Genomic DNA, 21,287 nt, shown 5'->3' on the forward strand with positions numbered 1-21,287 from the left:
CTTTATCTCTAATCTTGCTCCATCCATTTCTTGCTCTTCAATTTTTTTCTAACTTTCACTGCTTTTCTCTCAAATGCCAAACAGAGCAGAGATATAAATAAAAATTCACGACTTTCTCTGAGGAGCACAGGAAAGACAGAAAGAGACGTTTTGCCATTTATACTTTCACCTTAGTACGTACATCAGATTCGAAGCCAAGTCCACAGGGTCAGCAGTCGTATTAATCACATGTGCGAGTCGACAGTGTGTTGCAGAGGTCAGACGGTAAACTTCTCACTTTTACGTTTCGGCATTAAGAGAAAGAGTTGTGGGGGTGTGATTTGTTTCTGAGAAAGCTTTAAAGAAATATTTTGAAATAGGTGTGAGGAAACATCCAGGCATTTCTCACCTGAAAAACAAACCACGCACAGTAGTCAGAGTACTAGAACTGAAAATAACATCCGCCTCAGGGGAATGCAGGGCTTCTGAAGGCCCAGCTGTTAACCCCTGACCTTTGTACCTCTCTCTTGCCTGTGATGAGGGTGCAGCCTGGCTTTTCTTGGATATTCAGGACGCCTGGCCCTTGGGAGTTTGAGAAAACACGGTCTGGGCTGGGATCCAATGACTCTCTTTGCTGATTGTTAAAAATGTAGCATTTTATGTTGTAAATGGACTTTAATAAATGTGATGTTGATGTTGGCAGCTGTAAGTTATTGGATAAGCTTACTTGTTCATAGGAGAACCTTTGAGCCTTAAATTTGCAAATCAATCATTGTCGCAGGGATTTAAAAGGGAACTTAGTATTTGCACTTGCATTACAGTGTATTGGTGGACTGGCAAGATACAGGTTGACATGAGAAAAGCCAAAATCAAAGCAAAAGAGATATCCTGACATCTAATTCCTCATATAAGCGAAGCTCCAAAAACACTGGATACTACACTACCCACAATGAAACTCCATATTGTCTCGTTGGACCATGTGTCTTTGAAATGTCATACCCTAATTTCATTATAGTTAATGTTTCAGTCTATCAACTGTATAAAAGCCTTATTGAGAACCGACGTATGGTTTCTAATCATCTAAATAACCCAAAAAAAAGGCTCCCTACCTCAATTAAACTTATATTTGAGAATGGTATGGTGGAAATGATGTTATAATACTGTGCTGTTGTTTTTTTCTATACTTAAAAGATCTAATAAAACCTAAGTTACATTAAAAAAAGAAAACTTTATTTTTTGTAGCATCAAGTGGTGTGATTGCATATTGCAACCAACTGAATACACCTCGTCTCACCCTCTCCTTTCTAGCGTCAGTGTTTGGTTTGTCTGTTCTGGGCTAGTGTAGAAACATGCTGGTGCTGCGTAGAAGAGGACCTGTTCCCTATTTAGATGTAAAGAGCTCATTCCAAAGTAACAAATTCACAAAAATTCATAGTTTCAGGTGATTATACACTAATGAAAACATAATTATGTATACAAAAGTCTACACTTCCTACACTTTAACTCCATTATAAACATAATTTTGGGCCTCCAACTTGCATTTTGTTGTGCAACCCTGTGTTGTAGAATGATAAACAAATGAACCTTGAACTGATGTTTAGGCTCTATATTTTTAGAAAACTCATACTGCGCCCTTGGCCAAGTTGTATGACTATTTATGGCTGGTACGTCATAATTGTCTCATCAGGTTTCACTGCTGCACAGGAGAATGGAGGTTTTTGTCAAACAAAATCTCATCTGTTATGACAGAGAGTATGTGTTTGCAGGAGCACGTCTTCAAACATGCTCACATAAAGTTAAATCCGTTTGCTATAATCTGTGACCGGCGGGTCTAGACTGCCTCCTGACCTGAGAGTGAATGTAGATCAGAGAGAGCTTTCAGAAGCCCAGAACGTCGCTTCTTTTATCCTGCTTAACCCTGTGTTTGCTTGATTTTAAAGGGCAATTTCGATGGAGCTACATAACGTGCAGCGATTCAAAGAGCCACACATAATCTCATTCAATAAAATGCTAAATGATTCTGTCCTCTATCCTGTATTCATCCTTTAGTTACAGATTTCAAGGACAACATGGCCATGCAAATTCTTTTCTAACAGAAAATATAATATATATATATATATATATATATACAATAATATTTATATAATATATAAACAGGAGGTTTGCTATTGCCGTCCGTGTCAAGAGTATCCTGGCAACAACATGTTAACATAATTAGAAATGCACTCTAGGTAAAGGTTGTTTTCTTTGTGAACATTTTTGATGACATATGTTTTTTGTTTTGTTTTTCAATAAAGAAATTATTTGAAATGTTATCACATAATTTTCATTGTTGTCATTACCTACAGGATCAAACAGCGAAGAATAAGTAACAAAACACGTGTTTATATGAAAGTGGCTTATCACATCAACCAGCATTTGAACTAATTCTGTTAGTACTTCCAAGAGGAATTTAATGTTATTTATCTTTGCTTTCAAGTTTGATTGATTTCATTACTCTTTCTTGGCGTCACCATAGGCTAGACTTAACTCTGTACTGAAAACACACAAAGATTGAAATTATTATCACGGATTTGCATCCTTACATTTGAGTCTGAGCAAGACGACACGCACACATTTCCCTGAAATTTGGACCGGTTGCTTTAAAAAGGATAACCTGGCAGAGTCTAAGAGTCTAACCATATCTTTCTTGGCCTTGGCAGCTCCTTTGAGATTCCCACTTCATTCAATTCAGCATGGTGTGTTTTTTTTTTCTTTTTGCTTAGTTGTTGAGTCTCAACAGCTATATGTTTAAAGATATATTATGTAACATTTCTGGATTAAAATATCTAAAAACAATTAGACCTTTGTTATATATGTCGTTGAGTTGTTTAGTTACACAATCCCAAATGTTTCCAACAATGTTCAAACCCAGAGAAATCCGTCATTTTACTCTCAAGGTAACAGTTTGTTTAATTTGGTCGTCTGTCGTCATAGCTTATAAAACAGTCAGAGTGAGGAAGGAAGTCGGCGTGACTAGTCATAGGTAATAAATTACATATTATGTGTTTTAATCTGGAGGAAAAAGCTGTTTGTATGCTATCTGGTTATTCTGGTACACTTTTGACCAAACAATTCTCTTCTTCCGTGCAGGGAAATAAAATGTAGCCATTACCCATGTGCAAGGAGCGTTAGGCTTTCCGTCTGACAAAGTGCAAGATGCTTTAGCGACTAAATTGGCTGGAGCTGAGTTAATGAAGGCAAATCTATTTCACCTCTCACACATGCATATATACGTACAACACGTACATTAAAGTGCCAAATGTATGAAACACTCGACAGGACTGGATCCATACAAGGCAGAAAATAAGGGTAGAAGCTTGTGAACATGTCATTTTAATGCACCATTTGGCAGTATCATGTCAAACAGGTTGTTCACCTCAGACGTTTAATGCCTCTTTAATGTGACTCATAATCGGAAAACCATCCAAAAAAAAAAAAAAAACAACGATTTTCTGTTTCCCTTCATCTCTCAGTGCTCTTGACTATCTCTTTCAGGCCCTTCATATTTATGGATGACATATCTCTTCTATCTTTGCATAACAACTTGAAATAGACCCTGGCCTCGGTTTACAAAATGCAAAAAAAGGTATATATTTATATATATATATATATATATATATCCTAACTATAAGTATAATAAAAACACGACAATAATAGTTCAGACTTTCCACTTTGTGAAGCACAGCTTTATAGATTTATACTACACGTTAGAGGCAGCCGCAAAAAACAGCAGTTAAACGCAGGTTTTTCATTTCACCGTGTGATTGCAGGGCTCGTTCAGAGGCAGAAACAAAGTCACGACTGTTCTTCTACACGGTAATTGCGTGTGGGTTCACAATATAAGTGCGTGTAAGTGTACAGTTGTGGTCTGTGGTCCTTCATCGTGTCATGTGATCGTCTTGTCAGTCTGAAGTCTTCAAACACAAAATAGAAGATAATATGATTTCTGCAGGGGAACAATCATATACCGAGACGGGGCGGCTGAGGCTCAGGAGGCAAAGTGGTCATCCGCCAATCAGAGAGTCGGTGGCTCGATTCCTGTAGTCTACATGTCGAAGTGTCCTTGGGCAAGATATTGAATCAAAATTTGCCAAACTGTAGTTTCTGCCAATAGTGCATCAATACGTGTGCGTAAATGCTGACTTGTGTTGTAAAGCGCTTTGAGTGGTTGCTAAGACTAGAAAAATGCAAAATAAATACAGTCCATTTACTATTTACAACAGACTCAGGACTACCATTCGACAAGTATAACCTTCAGATCTTACTACACAATATTCACACCATTTACATATTGAAAGAAAAACTTAAGTAATATGTGAGCATTATTATTTATCACAAACATGTCTTATATGCCTCAATTAGTCAGGAAATGTCACAGTTGTGTAATTTACTGTCAAAACAAGCTACATTAGATTGGGTGAAGTCTTGTACTGTTACCTTTAAGGGCTAAATGTTGCATTCCATCTCCCCCCTTCCACTGCATTCACGTTACAACACCACTGTTGTCCAAGTCAAGTGGTTGCCAGTTTGTGCACTTGCTAACGCCAAAATGTTAGCAACAACAGCTACCTAGCAGCTAGCCTTAGCAAAGTGTCACCTAACGTTGGTAACATTAGTCAGCAAATGTTAATGTTGCTAAAGCTAGCTAGCTAACATTCGGGCAGTACATTACGCTGGGTGCATACTGTTGAACTACGCCAATTACCTTTTTCCCCCCACAAAGCTGCAATTAGTTTGCACATAAATTGGTGTTAATTTCTTGTTCCTTGGTCTTCTTTTTGCAATTAAGAATGCAAAAATATCAAAGTAATAATTATATGCTAATATTCGGGGTATATTATTACTTATTACTGTGCTGAAGCAAGTCTGACTTGAAGTAATTTGATCTTTCCACTTAATTCAAACCTTTTAACACTTATCAGAGTCGACTAAATACAAAATGTCTCGTCAAGTTGAAGGAACTTGCTGCATGGACAGAATTTCGCCACTATTTCATCATTTATTTTTTTACATTTTGGCTTTCCTTTTTCCCCAGTCCGGATCTCCACAGTTGCTACCACCGTAAAGAACTGTAACAGTGACACAGAACTCTCACAACAGCTATCTGTGAGTGGGAGATTAGAAGGGTGAAGATGAAGGAGATTGAGAGAGCAAAGGAGATGAAATGGCAGTGGCAGTGGGAAGACAGAGGGGGTAAAATAATCAGCAGTGACGTGCAATCGACTTGGTGCTCTTTCACCGTTGTGTCAGTAATAAGATGATTGGTCGTGTGTGTCTTCTCTTTGGTCTAACAATGAGTATGTCAACACCAAAGTGGCTTGTAGAGAAGACGTGATGGAACAGATGATGACTGACAGGAAAATGAAGACACCGAGAGTGCGCGTGTGTACATTATGTCTGTGTGTGCTCAGCCTCATGTCGCTGTGAATTCCATATGCAGGCGTCTGTTAATAACCTCAGGATGGGCTTGTCCAGTGTTTATATGAAGATATACAGTACTTCTCACAGGGAGAGGGGCTGGTTCAGACCTGCACAAATATTTTTGTTTAAGTTAAGTCTTTAGATTTCAGTTGTGTAAACTGCTGCTCAGACACCGAGACAGCCGGAGAGGTTGGGAGACTATGTGAGAAACATCCAAGATATACACGGCAGGTACTTTTTATAGTTTGATTATATTCAAAACTTATTAAACTAGATTATGAAACTGCTACATGATATTTTTATGTGTGCATGCATGAGAATGGGATCTTGAGTACTTGTTTTGATTTAACATTTCCCTCATCCAGGGGAAAAACACACAATCTTCCCTTGTTGGGGTAGTTGGAGGTCAATTCCTTTTGTACACATGGTCCAGCCTGGACACTTTTGGGATTTAAACCGACAACCCGTCAGTCACAAGACTATTTCTTTAAGCTCTCAGCTGCCACATATACATATGTGTGTGTGTGTGTGTGTGTGTGTGTGTGTGTGTGTGTGTGTGTGTGTGTGTGTGTGTGTGTGTGTGTGTGTGACAACATGTGTCCATATGTGCTCATGCATTCCTGCGCCTGTGAATTTCTTTGTGCATGAAAACAAGTGGATGTGTACATTCTTGAATCCATGTGTTTGTGTGTGCATCTGAATTGAATATTTGCACTCGTGTGCCTCTTTGTGCAAACAACTGGGTGCAAACTCTCTGCCCCGCACTCACAAACACTGTTGAGCTGTAGAGCTTTTATTTATTTTGCTTTTCTCGACATTTCTCTGACATAATTCTCTTTTTTATCTTTACATTTGCCCTCTTGACCAGGACTCCCTGAAGATCTTGTAACATAATGGGATCTTCCTGACTAATAAAGGATAAACTAATTAACTTATTAAACAAGTAAGGCTCGTCGTTTATTGTTTATTCAACGATTTCCTTGAAAAAAAAAATGATTTTTTACATGCTGATTCTGTTTCTCCTTATAATTTGGAGTTAACTTCAGTTTAAAGTAAAAAACAAAAGGCTCAGGAAATCTTACTGGTACAAGACAATAAAGGGAAAAAGATAGAACTAATATGCTGATTATCTCTCAAAGTAATTAAATAAACAATAAATGTTTAAAATACTTAACCTATATTTAATTTCAAAGTAATACATGTAAATAATAGAGCCTACAGTATCTATGAGGAACTACACAGGTTAAGTTCAGCATCATATTCTGATCACTTTACTCACAGAGAGCTGGGTCGGATCTGCCGGGTGTCGTGCTCTCCGTCGTTGCTGGTCAGGCTGTGTCTCGGGGTTCGACCTTGGCTGCTGCTGTTGCTGCTGCTGCTGCTGTTACAGTTGGCAGAGGAGGACACGGGCTGCAGCTCAGCTGCAGTTCCTACACTGTTCCTCTTTTCGCCTACAAGAATAAAGGAAGATTTTACAACTCTTGAGTATTTTCAGACGTTCTCCATTTCTTGCTTCATGTGGCCACGTTTGTACTGGTAAGCCTTTTCCTGTTTTAAAACCAAACATCTGTTGACTGTGCGTTCTCTCTGATCATAAGCTAAACAAATCAAAGCATAACTGACCGCTGACAGCCTGATGTTTATACTTTCCAACAAAGAGTGGTGGTTATAGAGACTCCATTCAAGTTTACAGTACAGCCACACATAGAGTCAACTTTAATGAAAAAATGGAGCAATCGATACATTGTATTATTTTTAATAGGCTAATTACACGGTTCAGCTCACCTTTCTGGGAATGTGTTGGTGTGTGGAAGAGTGTGAGTGGCCTCTCGCTGCACGACGGGGCTTTGCTCTCGGTGCTTCTTCTCCTGGGCAGGTTGAGCTGCATGTTGGTCGGCCCGCTCGCAGAAGTCGGCACGTCCCTGAATATCTGCGCGAAAAAGGACAGACGGTGTGTGTGAAAGATAAGAAACAATATAGACATTTACAAAACAAACATGCCAGTGAAAAATAACATCATTTTTCATTTCTCTGTTAAAGTGGAAATAGGAAAAAATGTTTCCAAATTCCAATCAAGGATGATCAACACCACTTTTCGAAATAGAATAGAGAAGAAATGAGCATTTTCACTGGAGAGCGAAATCTAAAATGGAGAAAAGATAAGGAGAAAAACAGTTTATTCATGTACAAGTCTATAATATGACATGAAAGCAGACAGTGGTGAAATGATAGCAATTTGTCAGATTCCCTCCATTTATACAACCTGGCACCTGTAATACAGCAGGATGACACAGGAAAATGGCTGCTGTGTGCATACGGCCTGTGGTGTAATTACTCTAAAAACTGTTATATCGTGCTATCAGCATCAACTTCATACTGATAAGTTCGAGCAAAACAGTTGTCTATTGCCAGTTTAAACATGTGCACAGCATGTTCTTACTGCTGTCCAGCTATTTATGTAACTGCAGGGCGACATCACTCATGCTTCAGTGCAACATATTGCAAAATATTGTGACTTGATACAGAAAACGGTACTAAAAAAAGCAGCATGACACAATACAAAGATCTGCTGAACCAACTGTGGACCTATGACTCACTTTATGCCCAGTTAATGATTCTTGCCTTCCTGCTCTCTACTGAATAAAGCGTTGGTCTCAAATAGGAGCTAATAGGGTAAATCTGATATTAATTCCTGGAGTTATGTTTCAGAATTGCAACCTTTGCAGACTAGACTCTCTTATACATAGCAACAGAGCTGCTGGCTGCTGTTTCAAAAACTTCTTTTAACTGGGAATAATTACATGTGCAGAAGCTTAACGCCAGGGAAACATTATGTGCTTCAGTCTGCGATTTCGTGGCACTGATCGTGACATTGCTGAAATTTATTTCTGCTTTTTCAAGCACAATTAGGCAAGATTCAGAAAATACCCTGCTGAGATAAAAATATAGTATAGTAATCACCAATTACGTATCACTCTTCCAGCTTGATGGTTTTTTCCACAGCTAATGCCGCTCTGCTCGTATTAGTCTGTTATTTCAGCCAAAGTCAAATGTCATCATGGCTTCAACCATTTATCTGTCAGCCCCTTTTTTTCTGCTTTGCTGCCAGCTCCACACCCATAGCTCCACTCAAGATGGAAAACAGAAAAAAAAACAAAAAAACCCATATTTGAGTGCAGGAGAAGCCGTTTTAACACACTGAATTCGTTGTTTTGGAGTTGTATAAGCAGGATCACATGAAACCTACCAATATTTCTGCAACTCTGGAAACCCCTTGAGGCTAACTGGGATGTGTGACACCAGGCTTTATAAATAAAAATGACCCGATCTGACTCGTAGCTCGAGGAAATCATTTCAAAACATTTTCCACCAAAATGAAATATTTTTCATTTAAATAGATATTGTCGAGGAAGGAGAATAAGAAAGGCTCCAGACGAGCTTCAGGCTGACTGCAGCAAACAAAATGAACAAAAATGTTTTGTCCTAATCATCATTTTATTTGTCAAGGGAGGGCAGATGTGTGACGTGCGGACTGTCTTTAGAGGACTGAGAGAGCTACCATGTCTCGTGTGTGTGAGTCATTGTTTCGACACACGCTCATCATGTCCGTGTGTGAATTCATGCATGCACACATGTTCTATTTGTCTGTGTGTCTCACCCTTTATTTACTTCACAGGCTGAACATACTATGTGCACAATGCTAGGTCCTCAAACAGCTGATTTGTCTGTTGCCATGGTGACGTGTGTAAGCAGCTTGGCCTGCCAATAAGCTGCTTGGGTCTAAAGGGAAAAGTGGCTTTGAAGTGTGTAGATTATATACATGTGCGTCAGGTGCTCGTTCAGATATAAATGATTAGGTGTGTTAATTTCTGTTTTAATTGCGCAATTACACAAAAGTCAATCCCCTCAACAATGCCACGGGATTCATTTAGTCCTCGACCACGGATTCTGCTGTTTGTGTACACACACACACACACACACACACACACACACACACACACACACACACACACCCTCTTACCTTCTCATGGTGCTCTATGAGGATCTCTACTACAATGTTCTGAAACTTGATGTCCATGATGGCTGCAACCGTCTCCTCCTGTGGGCGGAGCAGAGTTGGCCCGAAGACCACACCCAGGTTGGCGACGGTCATCAGGTTCTGCTGGTGGTGGCTGGCCACACTGTTCAGGTGGGAAAGACAGAGAGACAGAGAGAAAATACGATCGTTCAGCTCCTTGTTTTGGTTTTTACACCCTGTGACTCGCGAGTATCTAGCGGCCACAAAGCCAGACTGTTGTATTTGACTGCCCTCATTTCAGCTGAGTCTGCCAAATGAACTGGCAGCTGAGTGTATTTTCTGGATTGACAGAAGAACCTTTAAGGCAATTTTGTTTTCACAGGGCACCGATCCCGATAAACCTTCCAATCTGATCTGAACTGAATGAGACAAAGAGCTGAGGTGTGTTTATTCAACAGTTCAACCTATAAGACAGGTGTAATCCACTAAGCTCAGGTAATGATGTGCATGCTCACAAAAATACCTGCATTCGCACTCGCCTACATGCTGTATAAACATGGCTGATGTCCCATTTGACACACATTATATCATGCAGCTATTGCTGAAGAAAATCCCAATAAAGCCACAGGGCTTAGATGCGGGTTTAGAGTGAAAACACAATGCTAGTAGGCTGCATTAGAGGAATAACTGCACATAAGCCAACAGTGTCATGCCCTGCTTTTTTGCTTATGGGCTGCAGCAGCTTGTGGTTATGTAAACTACAGACAGACAGCCTGTTTGACTCACAAATGAACCCGTCTATACAGTAAAATGTTGCTCACCTACTGTATTAAAACATCACAAAAGTGGGAGAAACAAAAAAATGAAGAGGCAAGCAATTGTCAGGGAATGTACTTCTTATGAAAAAATTAGATCTTTGCAGGAGACTTGCAATACATTTGCTGAACTTAATCATCTGGAGTGCTCATTAGCATCTGCCCTGATGAAATGTCCTTGAGCAAAATGTTGAGTTCCAATCAGTTCGAAGGAGTAAGTAGCATCCTATTATCCTGCAGTAAGCACTGATTTGGTGATTTGCAGGTCAAAAGACATGACAGACGCTGAGGTTAAAAAAGGGACACATGACTTTATTTCAATGTGGAGTTAATACCTGCTTCAGACTGAGATATAGCAATTTAAGTCCTATTAAAAGGTGATTATGTAAAAATGTAGCCCTATTTTAACCTAACCGTGGCTTCAAGGGGTAAGTGGGGAAATAGATTTGGCCCGATGACTGCTGGATGGGTTTCTATTTTCAGCACACGCTGCCTTAATGCATGTGGTCAAGAGATTACACGGAGCCCTAATCCACCTCGAGGATGGACAACAACAACAATCAAGCTAAGGAGTATTACAGCGAAGTGGGCACAGAAATAGAGAAACTGCTAAAATTAACCACTGTGCTGTTTCTGTTTCCTCTGTGCACAATGTCTGACGCAGCATAAGAAATAAAAGACTGCAGTCGTCCAGGTGTGTGATATTCTCCACCTACTTGCCCAGGTGTTTCATCAGCAGCTCCAGCATCTGTCGGTTCTTTTCAGGGAGCCGATGCACCAGAGCATGGATCTCTGTCACCCTGGCCTCTGGGTTGTCCAACTCTGGACAGAGACAGATAAGAGGACAGAAAGAGCGAGAGACTGTTAAAGAAACAAAAGACTTCAGCATGAGGTGTCACATTTGATGACTTCTTTATAAGACCAGACAAAAAAGGCAGGGTGATGCGAGTCAGGCGCTCATGACAAGATAGTTTTAGTCACTCTGCTGCAAATTTGGAAAACTCTGTGTACTGGTGAGTAACAGGTAGACAGGCAGGGAAGACAGACAGGTAGGCAGAGAGACCTTTTGTTGATGAATAACTATAATCAGTCACGGCTGCAGAGTCAGTCGATAGAACGGTGACAGCAGTCTCGCACTAGATCAACCCTCGGGTCCTTGCTGTCAGCGCCAGGCAATACACAACGAGCAGAGCATCTCCCACACAGAGACACATTTTTATTTTTTTGCCAACTAACAGAGCTGACAAGCTAAAACACACACACACACACACACACACACACACCAAAACACTCAAATATACAGTGAACACAGACCAAATATTTGCAAGCACTTATACACAGGCATGCAGAGAGAAAATCCCTAAAAGCATACTTATTACGTATTAAGCAGACAGACGCAGAACAAACACTAACAACAAAAACATGTAACCAGCCATTCACACACACACACACACACACACACACACTAAATGAAAAGCCTAAAACATAAACATGCATGTGCACGTCCAGTACACCCACACATACCTCCAAACAGATGCATGCACATGAAAACACTTAACACTCATCGCTCTCTATTAGGCAATCTATGGTATCCACCACCTCACAGACATTATTTTGAAGCACACACTTTTCTCTTAGTTTAACACTCCTGAAAATGTGTTAGTTCTATCCAGGAGGAGGTCTATCCATCTATCAGTAGCTCAATACATACTGTAGATACTAGCTCTGCGTATACCAGCATCTGTAAGGAGCACTGACAAACACTTCAATCATCTCACCGCAAACACAGACTTGGAAAAACAAATTCAAAGGCAGTGATATTGGATAGATAACGGCTCCACTACAAAGTCCAAGATCGAGCTGTTGAACTCGACAGGCGGAAGAGTTTTTGATCCCGCAGAGCGAAGGACAAGGAGAGGTGTTATATCATTAATGATGGGTGGTCAAACGCAGTCAAAGTGGATGGATCATACAGTATTCTCCACGTCAAACTTTTAATGTGAGGATGAAAACCACATCATCACTATATTGTTGCTGCTGTTATTTCCTGGCTGTTTACATGTTTATGTATATATGTATATAAATAATTCTACATATGTTTTACAGTCCTTGCACTATGCCATGCCTAACACTCTCTGGCTCTTCGCATGCGCTTGATCTTCTCCTTTAACTGTCGGCATGAAAGTGAATCAAAGGCTTACCAAAAACAATCACTTCTTATCAAAAACTATTCATTTAATACAAATGTTGTCATGCATTTGGAGTAAGTGTTCGAGCAACTGAAAGTGCATGAAATGACAGATGACTAGAACTACAGGCAAATATATACAGTAGTATATAAATATCCTCAAATTCATTGCTTGGATTACAACACAAAATGTCAAGAAACTGCAAGGAATCCATCTCACATCAAAAGAAATCAATTAAAGGGACACCCACACACACCGAGGTCTGAATGTCGACTGTGCGGTCAGTAGCTGTGGTGCTGAGTCACAAGTGAATACACCAACAGGAGTCATTTATCACAGCAGCCTCCGCCACAGCCATCACTTACCGGACGACTTTTTAAGTCACTTTGAATTTTAGACAAAAGAATAAATACACTACTGTCTTAGTATTCGAGTACTGCAGTTCCACACACACACATGCAATAATCCATCAGGATTAGTGCCCATCCTTTCTCACTGTCGTACAATTCTTTCTTTCTTCCACATGAATTTTGCTGAAACACTTCACAACATGGTGACCATACAGGGTTGAGCCAGCACATCGCCTAAAAATTTTGCAATTATAAAAGAAACAGTCAGTTTCCGGTCACATTGCAATATTACAGACAGCAGTGGGTAAAATGACTCATCACACTTTAGAGAGCATAAAACCTGCTTTATTCTGCAAGTGAATTGTGCTGCCTGGATGATACACCGACCCGCACATTTCAGTACGAATATAATTTCCTTGAGGATTCTCTGAAGGTTGATTTGTGAAACCTTTTCCCTGAAGGTTCTCTGAGGGTTATTTTTGTGAATCTTCAAAGGACCTTTGGGGAACGTTCCATCAAGTTTCTCTGAAGGTTTTACAATAATAACCTTTAGACAACATCCAAGGAACGTTCCATAAATGTCTGTGAAGGATTTTTCAAAAACTAACCTTCTGGGAAAGTTTCCTTCAAGTTCCCAGGTTATATTTCCGTAACCAACAACTTAATAAAACTCTATAGAGAACCTTTAGGGTTTTTTAAAGATTTCACTAAAATAACCCTCAGAGAACGTATTTCTCTTTGAAGGTATTTCAAAGAGTATATAACCTTCAGGGAACTTTAAGGGAATGTTCCCAGAAGGTTAGTTTTTTGAAAAATCTTTTATGGACATTAATGTAATGTTCCTTAGATGTTGTCTAAAGATTATTGTGAAAAACCTTCAGAGAAAGGTCGTTCTCTTAAGGTTCATCAACAATAACAATGAGGATCTTTGTTGATGAAGGTTCTCAGTCATCCAGGTCATGGTAATTCTAAGCGCTGTATCATGGGCAACTGGACTTGTTTCAGTTGTTTTTTATTGAAGACGTTTGTGACACATCTTCAAAAAACTGAAACACGTCCAGTTGCCTACGAAACAGTGCTTAGAATAAGGATCTTTACCTCAAGGTCCTTGAAAGATTTCACAAAAACAACCCTCAGAGAACCTTCAGGTTTCCCTCAGAGATGTCTAAGGGTTTTTTGAAAAAAAGGAGAAAGAAAGAAAATGATTTGACAGTCACAAAAATATGACCTTCAGGGAACTTTTAGGGAACTTTCTCTGATGGGTTTTTTAATTAAACATTTGAGACGGAGACTTCAAGACATCAGAATTAAAAACCACTTAAATTTTTGATCACCTGTAAGGACTGTAAGTATGCACAATACAGCAGGCAACTCACTTTTTTCTACTCTCTCAACAGTAATTAAACATTTACTCAAATGTTACATGAGCAATACCTTATCTCCACGCAGATAGCTTGTTAAGCAGTAAGCTGATCAGAGAAAAACTAAACTTGACTAAATCACAAAAAGCTGTGATTTGGGCCGTTGCCAGTTATACAGACGCTTTTGTTTTTGTACTTAAAATATAAAAGGAATGATTTTCATAAAATACCACAATCTTTACAGGCCCTGGCTCTGAAAAAGCCCTGAAGACATGTCTGGGTCTCACCTCATCAAAACTGCATAGTGCATCTGTTAAGTAAGAGAGGATTTTTGATTATGTATGGAGTACATAGTTTTACAATCAATGTCAGGAAACCAAACATGTTCACACGCACTTAGGAAAAATGAAGCGTGCATTTCTTCAGGAAGATTGCCACATCTGCTGACCATCAGCTGATCCTTAACTAACTCCAGCACCACCACCTGGTCTACTTTCTTATCATTCATTATTCATACTTGACATCCCGAAGCCTGTGCAGTGTGTGCAGCTCTGTATATTCATACAGCTATGTGGTAGAAGAGACAGAACTATACAAATACATAACATCTACAGTTTTTACAGGGCAGTCTTTGTTTTTCATTGTCAACCAAATCATTATTGTAATTCCTTTTGAGAACATGTAAAGTGAGTGTTTCACATTCAATGTATTTGGCTGCAAATATGAGAGACCACATGATCTTAATTTATCTGGAGCGTGACTGATAAAATCTATGGAACGTAAGGTCATGCGTCCCCTATTTCACCAAAGATTCAATGGACTGAAGTTTTTTTGAGGCTTCGTTTGAAAAGTTGCAACTTCCTGAGTTGTCTCAGAAATTGCCAGAAACAACCATACAGTGAATGCACACATTATCTTTAAAGCTGCACACACTCATCAATATTTTAACATTAACAACTGGCCCTGTAATAGCAGTGACAAACCCACACAGAATTATCTCCAGACTCCCTCGTCTTTCCCTTTATGAGGTGGTTAAAAACAATGTGTTTACAGCTGGCTCTGCTTCTCTCAAGTGGCCAATTAAGTCAATCAATACTGACATTCTCATCTACCGACGATCACCTGTTACTTTATGACTAATGTTCATAAAATCCTGAGAAGAAACAGATTTAGGCCTTGTCCACACATATCTGGATATTTTTCTAAACAACAGAAATTTCCCCTCCTTTTAAAAAAAAAATATCTCTTTACACCTGAGAGCAAAAAAACTATTACAAATACTCGAACAAGCATGCAAGCCAGTAGGTGGCGATAAAGTCTATGTCAACGATACACCAAACACCGGAGAAGCATATTATGAGCATGCAAAGTCATAAACCCACTGAGTCAAGTTTTAAACGTCTAATAGACCATATTGACATGGCGGCCTTTTTCCTCTGACATCAAGCTCAGGGTGGAAAGCTCAAAATGCCTGTGTTCCAGCTTGCAAGTCAAACAAAGATAGGTAACCTGACAAATTGTTATCATTCACGAATTCACACTATCATTGATCAGCACCAGAAAAGACAGTGGATAGTAAAAATCCAGAGGGACATCGGGACATTTTTCAAGGTAAAACAACACATTTGATAACCTGTTAGTTAACATTAGACAACAGCTAACATTATTGTTAGGTAGTGTTACACGATACAATATGAAAATCTTAAAATAATCCAAAAACATCAACGCACATCTTCCACACATTTGCTCGGACGTGGCTGAATGCTAACATTAGCTAACAGGTTATCAAATATGTTGTCCGATGTGGATCCAGATTTTCACTATCATCATCATTTTTTAGTTTCTGATCAATCTGGAAGTGGTAAAATGACAACAATTCATAACAATCCCTACCTAAAAACAGCAGCATAAAATTATCCAAGCATTAGAGCTTTATTACCCTGAATGTGACATCAGAGGAAAATGGCCGCCATGTGAATAAGGTCTGCTAGACCTAGTAGTGCTAACAAAGACTTACACTGGTGCTAACCGAACGTAAACCAACCTGTAGTCCACAGTTGTTGCTGCACATGCATTATTATTATCATCATTACGCAAAACATAAATGGCATGATCAAAATAAAGGTGACGATGTCATAATTTCCTGAAAAATCTGCAGTTTCAAAGCATTTTAAAAAACCTCTGACCTAAAATGCTGTTCATGTTTACATGAAAACATGGAGGAAAATGATAGTTTTGCTTAATATCCATATGTGTGGACAAGGTCTTAGTTTAATTCTCAACGAGCCCGTAAAGGCTCGAAAAGGCTAATTTAGTTTGCATCAGCCCAAAAAAAAAAATCATTTGAACAGCTGCAGGCGAACCAGAGGGGTTATGATGTGTTTACTGACAGCAAGATTTGCATGCGAAGACGCATTCATTTTAATAACAGGCATCAAAATTAGTGGACGGAGTGTCAAAAAATCTGTATGGGAAATGATGAGGAGGAGGTGTCTGAAGAAGGAGTAGACAACAGGTGTTTGTCTCTCACTTAATAAATCTCCAGTTTTCCTCCTGTTCTGCTGTTTTACATAACCTGTTTCTTGTCAAAATGAAAGACGTGCTGCGAGCTGCCTGGCAATCGCCGGCCTGAACTATTATGTGGGAGAACAGAAAACATCATGTCTGATCACTGTTTTAGATGCAGGCTGCAACCACAGCACCTAGCTGGAAGCAATGTGAAACTGCTTATATTCATACATGCACACAAAGCAGTCTAAATTATTAACAACAGTATTTTCCACTATAGTTAAGAAATCCATGTCAGTCTTTTCAGCAAAAGCAGGATAATGTGGTGATGCAGAAGGGGATGTTTCTGGAAACAATGTAACAAGAAAACAGAAGAGGAAACATGAGATGAAAATGAAGTGTGAGATCAACAGGTGGATCACTACAGTGTGCACCGCTCTACACCCACATTACTAATCAGACTGTCAAGGTGACGACAGAGCCAAGCATGCAGGTGAAACTTTTGAATTACCGGTCGATCTACATACCGATGCGAACTCAGGGTCATGGGCTTTGAACAGGTGCTTAAAGACTTTGATTATATAATCAAGGAGGAGTTCTTTCTTAGAGAAAGGGCAACGAGTTCACACATCTGAGAGCTTTTGAACCACTGCTTCTTAAAAAGAGCCAGTTGAGGTGGTTTAGGCCTCTGATCAGGGTGTCACCTGAAAATCCATCTACCTGTGGTGGCAGGCAATAGATAGTAGAACCTGGGCTAGACCTAAACCACACATGAAGTAGTTTATCTGTCTCATCTGGCCTGGTAATACCTGGAGGAACTTGCTCCTGAGCATAGCAACACGTTCGGGTACGCATAAGTGCTTATTCACGTATCCTGCGGCTGTTTCGAGCATCAGTAGCGCACGTCCTTAAAAATAAACGCAGTAGGAGCAGTGTAGTGCCAGTCTAGGGATGGGACAGGGTGAGGAATGAGCAGAGACAAGAATGGGACATCAAGCTAACATGTGGCATCTAGTGGTACCCGCCAGTAACACGCATAGTATACAGGCAAGTATGTGAACAACTATGTTCACAAGGCAGGCGGGTGTATACGCGAACGTGTGGTTTAAAAGCAAATGTGCTTATACCTGTTTGAAATGTCCACACTTTAAGGTAAGGTGAAAAGCCTGCTGTCAAAATGAAGAGGTGATGAATCATACAAATGGGGATAATGGCTCACAATGGAGAATGACAAAAAAGAGCTTAAGAGAGAAGCTGCCTGAACCATGTTGCTTAACAGGTTGTTGGTTTCATTAGTTACAAAAGTTGCCAGGTGCAGCCATCTTAACTCCGACGTCTAAAAGGTGTTGGGGAAACGGGGTTTCCGACCCTGTTCAACAATCCAACAACAACTTTGTTCGGAGCATACTGATGCCTATACTTATTATAGCTTGTAATAAAGAAATCTTGCGTTCAAAGAGCAGGCATTTGTCCTGTTCAGCTGAAGTCTTTACTTGCCCTTTGTTCGTCCATGTAATAATCAGTTTGACCTCCAAATCCAAAATGCCCAATAACCCCCTTATGTAATTTGTTCTGATCTGCAGCTAAACAATATGATTACTGTACTGCCTGCAGAACAAGCAGCATACAAATCACTGATCAGGAATTATAGGCTTGAAAAACCCTTTGGTAAATTAGATACATAAATATGTATCAACACTTAGTTACTGGTTTTGGGACACAATCCTGATTTTTCAAAAGAGCCTCTGTCAGCGTGGCTGCTTGAAAAGAGGCATAGTATCTTTTTAAAGTCTGTAGCATGCAGGTTAGACTCTCAATGTCAAACTGTGCATTAGTATTATATTCAACTCATGTTCATCATATTTCACCCCTGCATTACCCCTCATTTTTTCATCTCTTTTATGTAGGAGCTTATAAAGCATGAATTATAGTGATGATAAAAGTGAAAAATGTTTGGTCGTGATATGTAGAACCTTCACCTTGCAGGGCTGAAAAAAAAGGCTCATTGAAAAGGGAGCTGAAGGAATTCAGGCATTTGAACTGAAAATGTGAGAAAGTTACAAAGGGTAAGATATAGCAAGAAAAAGAGAGATAGAAATATGAGCAGAAAACTGATCAATTAATGAGAAAGAAATAGTGCAAGCACAGCCTAATAACTGGAGACAGGGTAATTACTGTATGTGTGTTTACTTGCTGGTACAAGCCTGAGGTAGGCAGGTATCTGAAATCCAGGTGGCATGCAACCCTCACCCATTCTCCTCCTCCTCCTCCTCCTCCTCCTCTGTCTCTCAAAGTCTCCATTTCCTTGCCTAAACCAGTTAGTGGTCAGTAAACTTTATTATGTAGTGTAGGAGCCACATGAGAAGGATCTAATACACTGAAATGATTGCAGTGACTGTTGGAGAGTTGAGGCAATCTGTCTTCAAGACAGCTGAGTGTTAAAATCATTCATCCTGACCCAATACGACGCACCCATCAGGTGTAAATGGAAAACTTTGCAGCTGCTGAAAAACACTAAGCCCTCCACTTAAACCAGATATCTAACACCAGACTAGCATGGGATGGGAGAGAGTAATCCGAGATGAAACTAAAAGAGGAGGGAGAAGATGAGGTTTGCGAGCAGTGCAGCGGGAGGAGCCGGGGAGGACGAGTGAAAGAGAGGAGGAGAAAGGGCAGAGCCGAAAGAGAGAGTTCATCTTAGGACGCTATCCTTAAAACACCCCGCTGCTTCGGCAAAATCATTGCCTTGGAAAAAATACAAAAGCGCGCTCTCACAGGCAGACGCGCATTCTTGCACTTATTCATTCACACAAAAATTAATGACATGCAAATGCAGACACCCACACAAACAGCAACTGATGAAGGGCATGAGGGGAAGTTTAACAGAACGGAGGAGCCTCGGCGTGATGAGAGATATAAATCTGTAATCTTACACAAACAGTTGGCAAGCTCGTGTTGTGTTTTATGATTATTGCAAAACCGTGAATTCATGAGTTAGGCTATAGCGCGGGTGGTCGAAGTTGGTATCAAACCAGCTACCCTGGCATTCTCAAGTGCCACGCTCTACTCCTCTCTCCAAACACACACTCAAACACACTTTTCTCATTCTCTTTCCAGTTGGCCTCACTATGGAGCCATTTCCTGGTGGCGTTGCCAGAGACACACGGTAATTTCCTGCAGTTCCTTCCCCTGTCAGCTCAGCTTTCTAGAGGAATTAGCTACAGACAAACAAAGAAAACAGGTCACTGACGCATCCTGTAATACAAGCACACCAGACTGGACCGGACTGGGCTGCACCTGGGCTTGTTGGGATGAGCCCACTTTCCAAAAAATCTGGGAAAAGCTGATACAGTAGCAACACAGAAATGGTCCAGACGGTAAAAGCAACCCTTAAGAGCCCTAGCGAAACGATACTAGATCAAAACTAAGCCAAACAGCACGGAAGAGTACTTTAAAAACTAAAGAGTCCTCATGCAGAGTCTCTTATTTAATAATCTAAATCAGTCGGTGTTGACAAAACTTTATTTTGTTGTCTTGGAGCCACGTGAGAAGGATCTACGAATCTATCAATCTATCTATTGCAACAGACAATATAACTGTCGCTCAAACTGCACTGGGTTGCACTCTTGAGTTGACACCGCAAAATTGTGGTGTTGCCCTGTTTAGTTAAAGCCTGCTTCAGCAAAGATGACGTGTGGCCTCATTCAAATCCCTTGACTCGCCAAAACTCGAAATATTGCCAAATCTAGAGAGGCTGTGCGCCCAGAAAGTCCTCAATGTCTGTATGTTAAAGTGCTGCATGCATGCTGCTAAATTAGGCCAATTCACCTGTAGTAACCTCCCAAATACCGACGGTTCCGTTGCCATGACAGTTACATGTGCATTTTTCTTTTCAAAATAAAAGCCTGGAGATGATGTAACAGCTGTTCGATATGTTGAGAAATATCGCATAGTGAGACAAATTACGCAATATTTGATTATATCTAATATCAGCCCAAACCTAACACTGACTCACTACACACACACTCATCAGGTGCTGGAATCATCAAACAAGTTGAACATTTTGCAGCTGCTGTTCGACAAGCCTTAAAAGGTTAAGCTGTTACTAAATCGTCCAGCTCCCCAGGCTTTTCCTCTTCATGTGGAATATGAAAAAATGCTTCACACACAGGTCAGCAACATACTGTGTGAACACTCACAGAACATAAAGCGGTACAGTCGGGGGGCTCAGCTACCCGGGCAAACAGGCTGTTGGCCCAGTGGGGTGTCCTGGCGTCTCAGTAGGTGAACCGCTTATTTGTACCGTGCATGTCATGACCTCATTCACATGACGATTCAGATGATGGCCTCACTGTCCAAATTAGGCGGAATGCTCAAGAAATCTCTCAAAACAGGCATCCATTAGGAGAGGAAAAAGAAGAATGAACTTCATCTGAAGTATATATTCATAAACTGTACGTATCAGCATGAGAGGACAGGATTTCAGCTTAAAGTAATAATAAACCAAAGGATACTTATAGATTCTCCTGCTCGGCACAGTAAACAGTACGGTTCTTTATTTAGCGCGGCTTGTTCTATGAATCCAAGGCTGTCGAAGAAGAGCT

General features: G+C 40.2%; 1 protein-coding gene across 1 annotated transcript in view; it reads right to left on the reverse strand.

The window, feature by feature from the left end:
• LOC141007694 (rho GTPase-activating protein 26-like) overlaps window positions 1-21,287 on the reverse strand; it is a 97,565-nt gene that overhangs the window by 13,255 nt on the left and 63,023 nt on the right. The window contains exons 17-20 of the mRNA XM_073480079.1: window positions 10,992-11,097; window positions 9,464-9,623; window positions 7,228-7,372; window positions 6,722-6,893 (exon numbers count right to left, since the gene is read on the reverse strand). Coding sequence (XP_073336180.1) covers window positions 6,722-6,893; window positions 7,228-7,372; window positions 9,464-9,623; window positions 10,992-11,097 — 583 coding nt within the window. The remainder of the gene's footprint in view (window positions 1-6,721; window positions 6,894-7,227; window positions 7,373-9,463; window positions 9,624-10,991; window positions 11,098-21,287) is intronic.

Source organism: Pagrus major, chromosome 13 (genome assembly GCF_040436345.1).
Source record: "Pagrus major chromosome 13, Pma_NU_1.0".
NCBI lineage: Eukaryota > Metazoa > Chordata > Actinopteri > Spariformes > Sparidae > Pagrus > Pagrus major.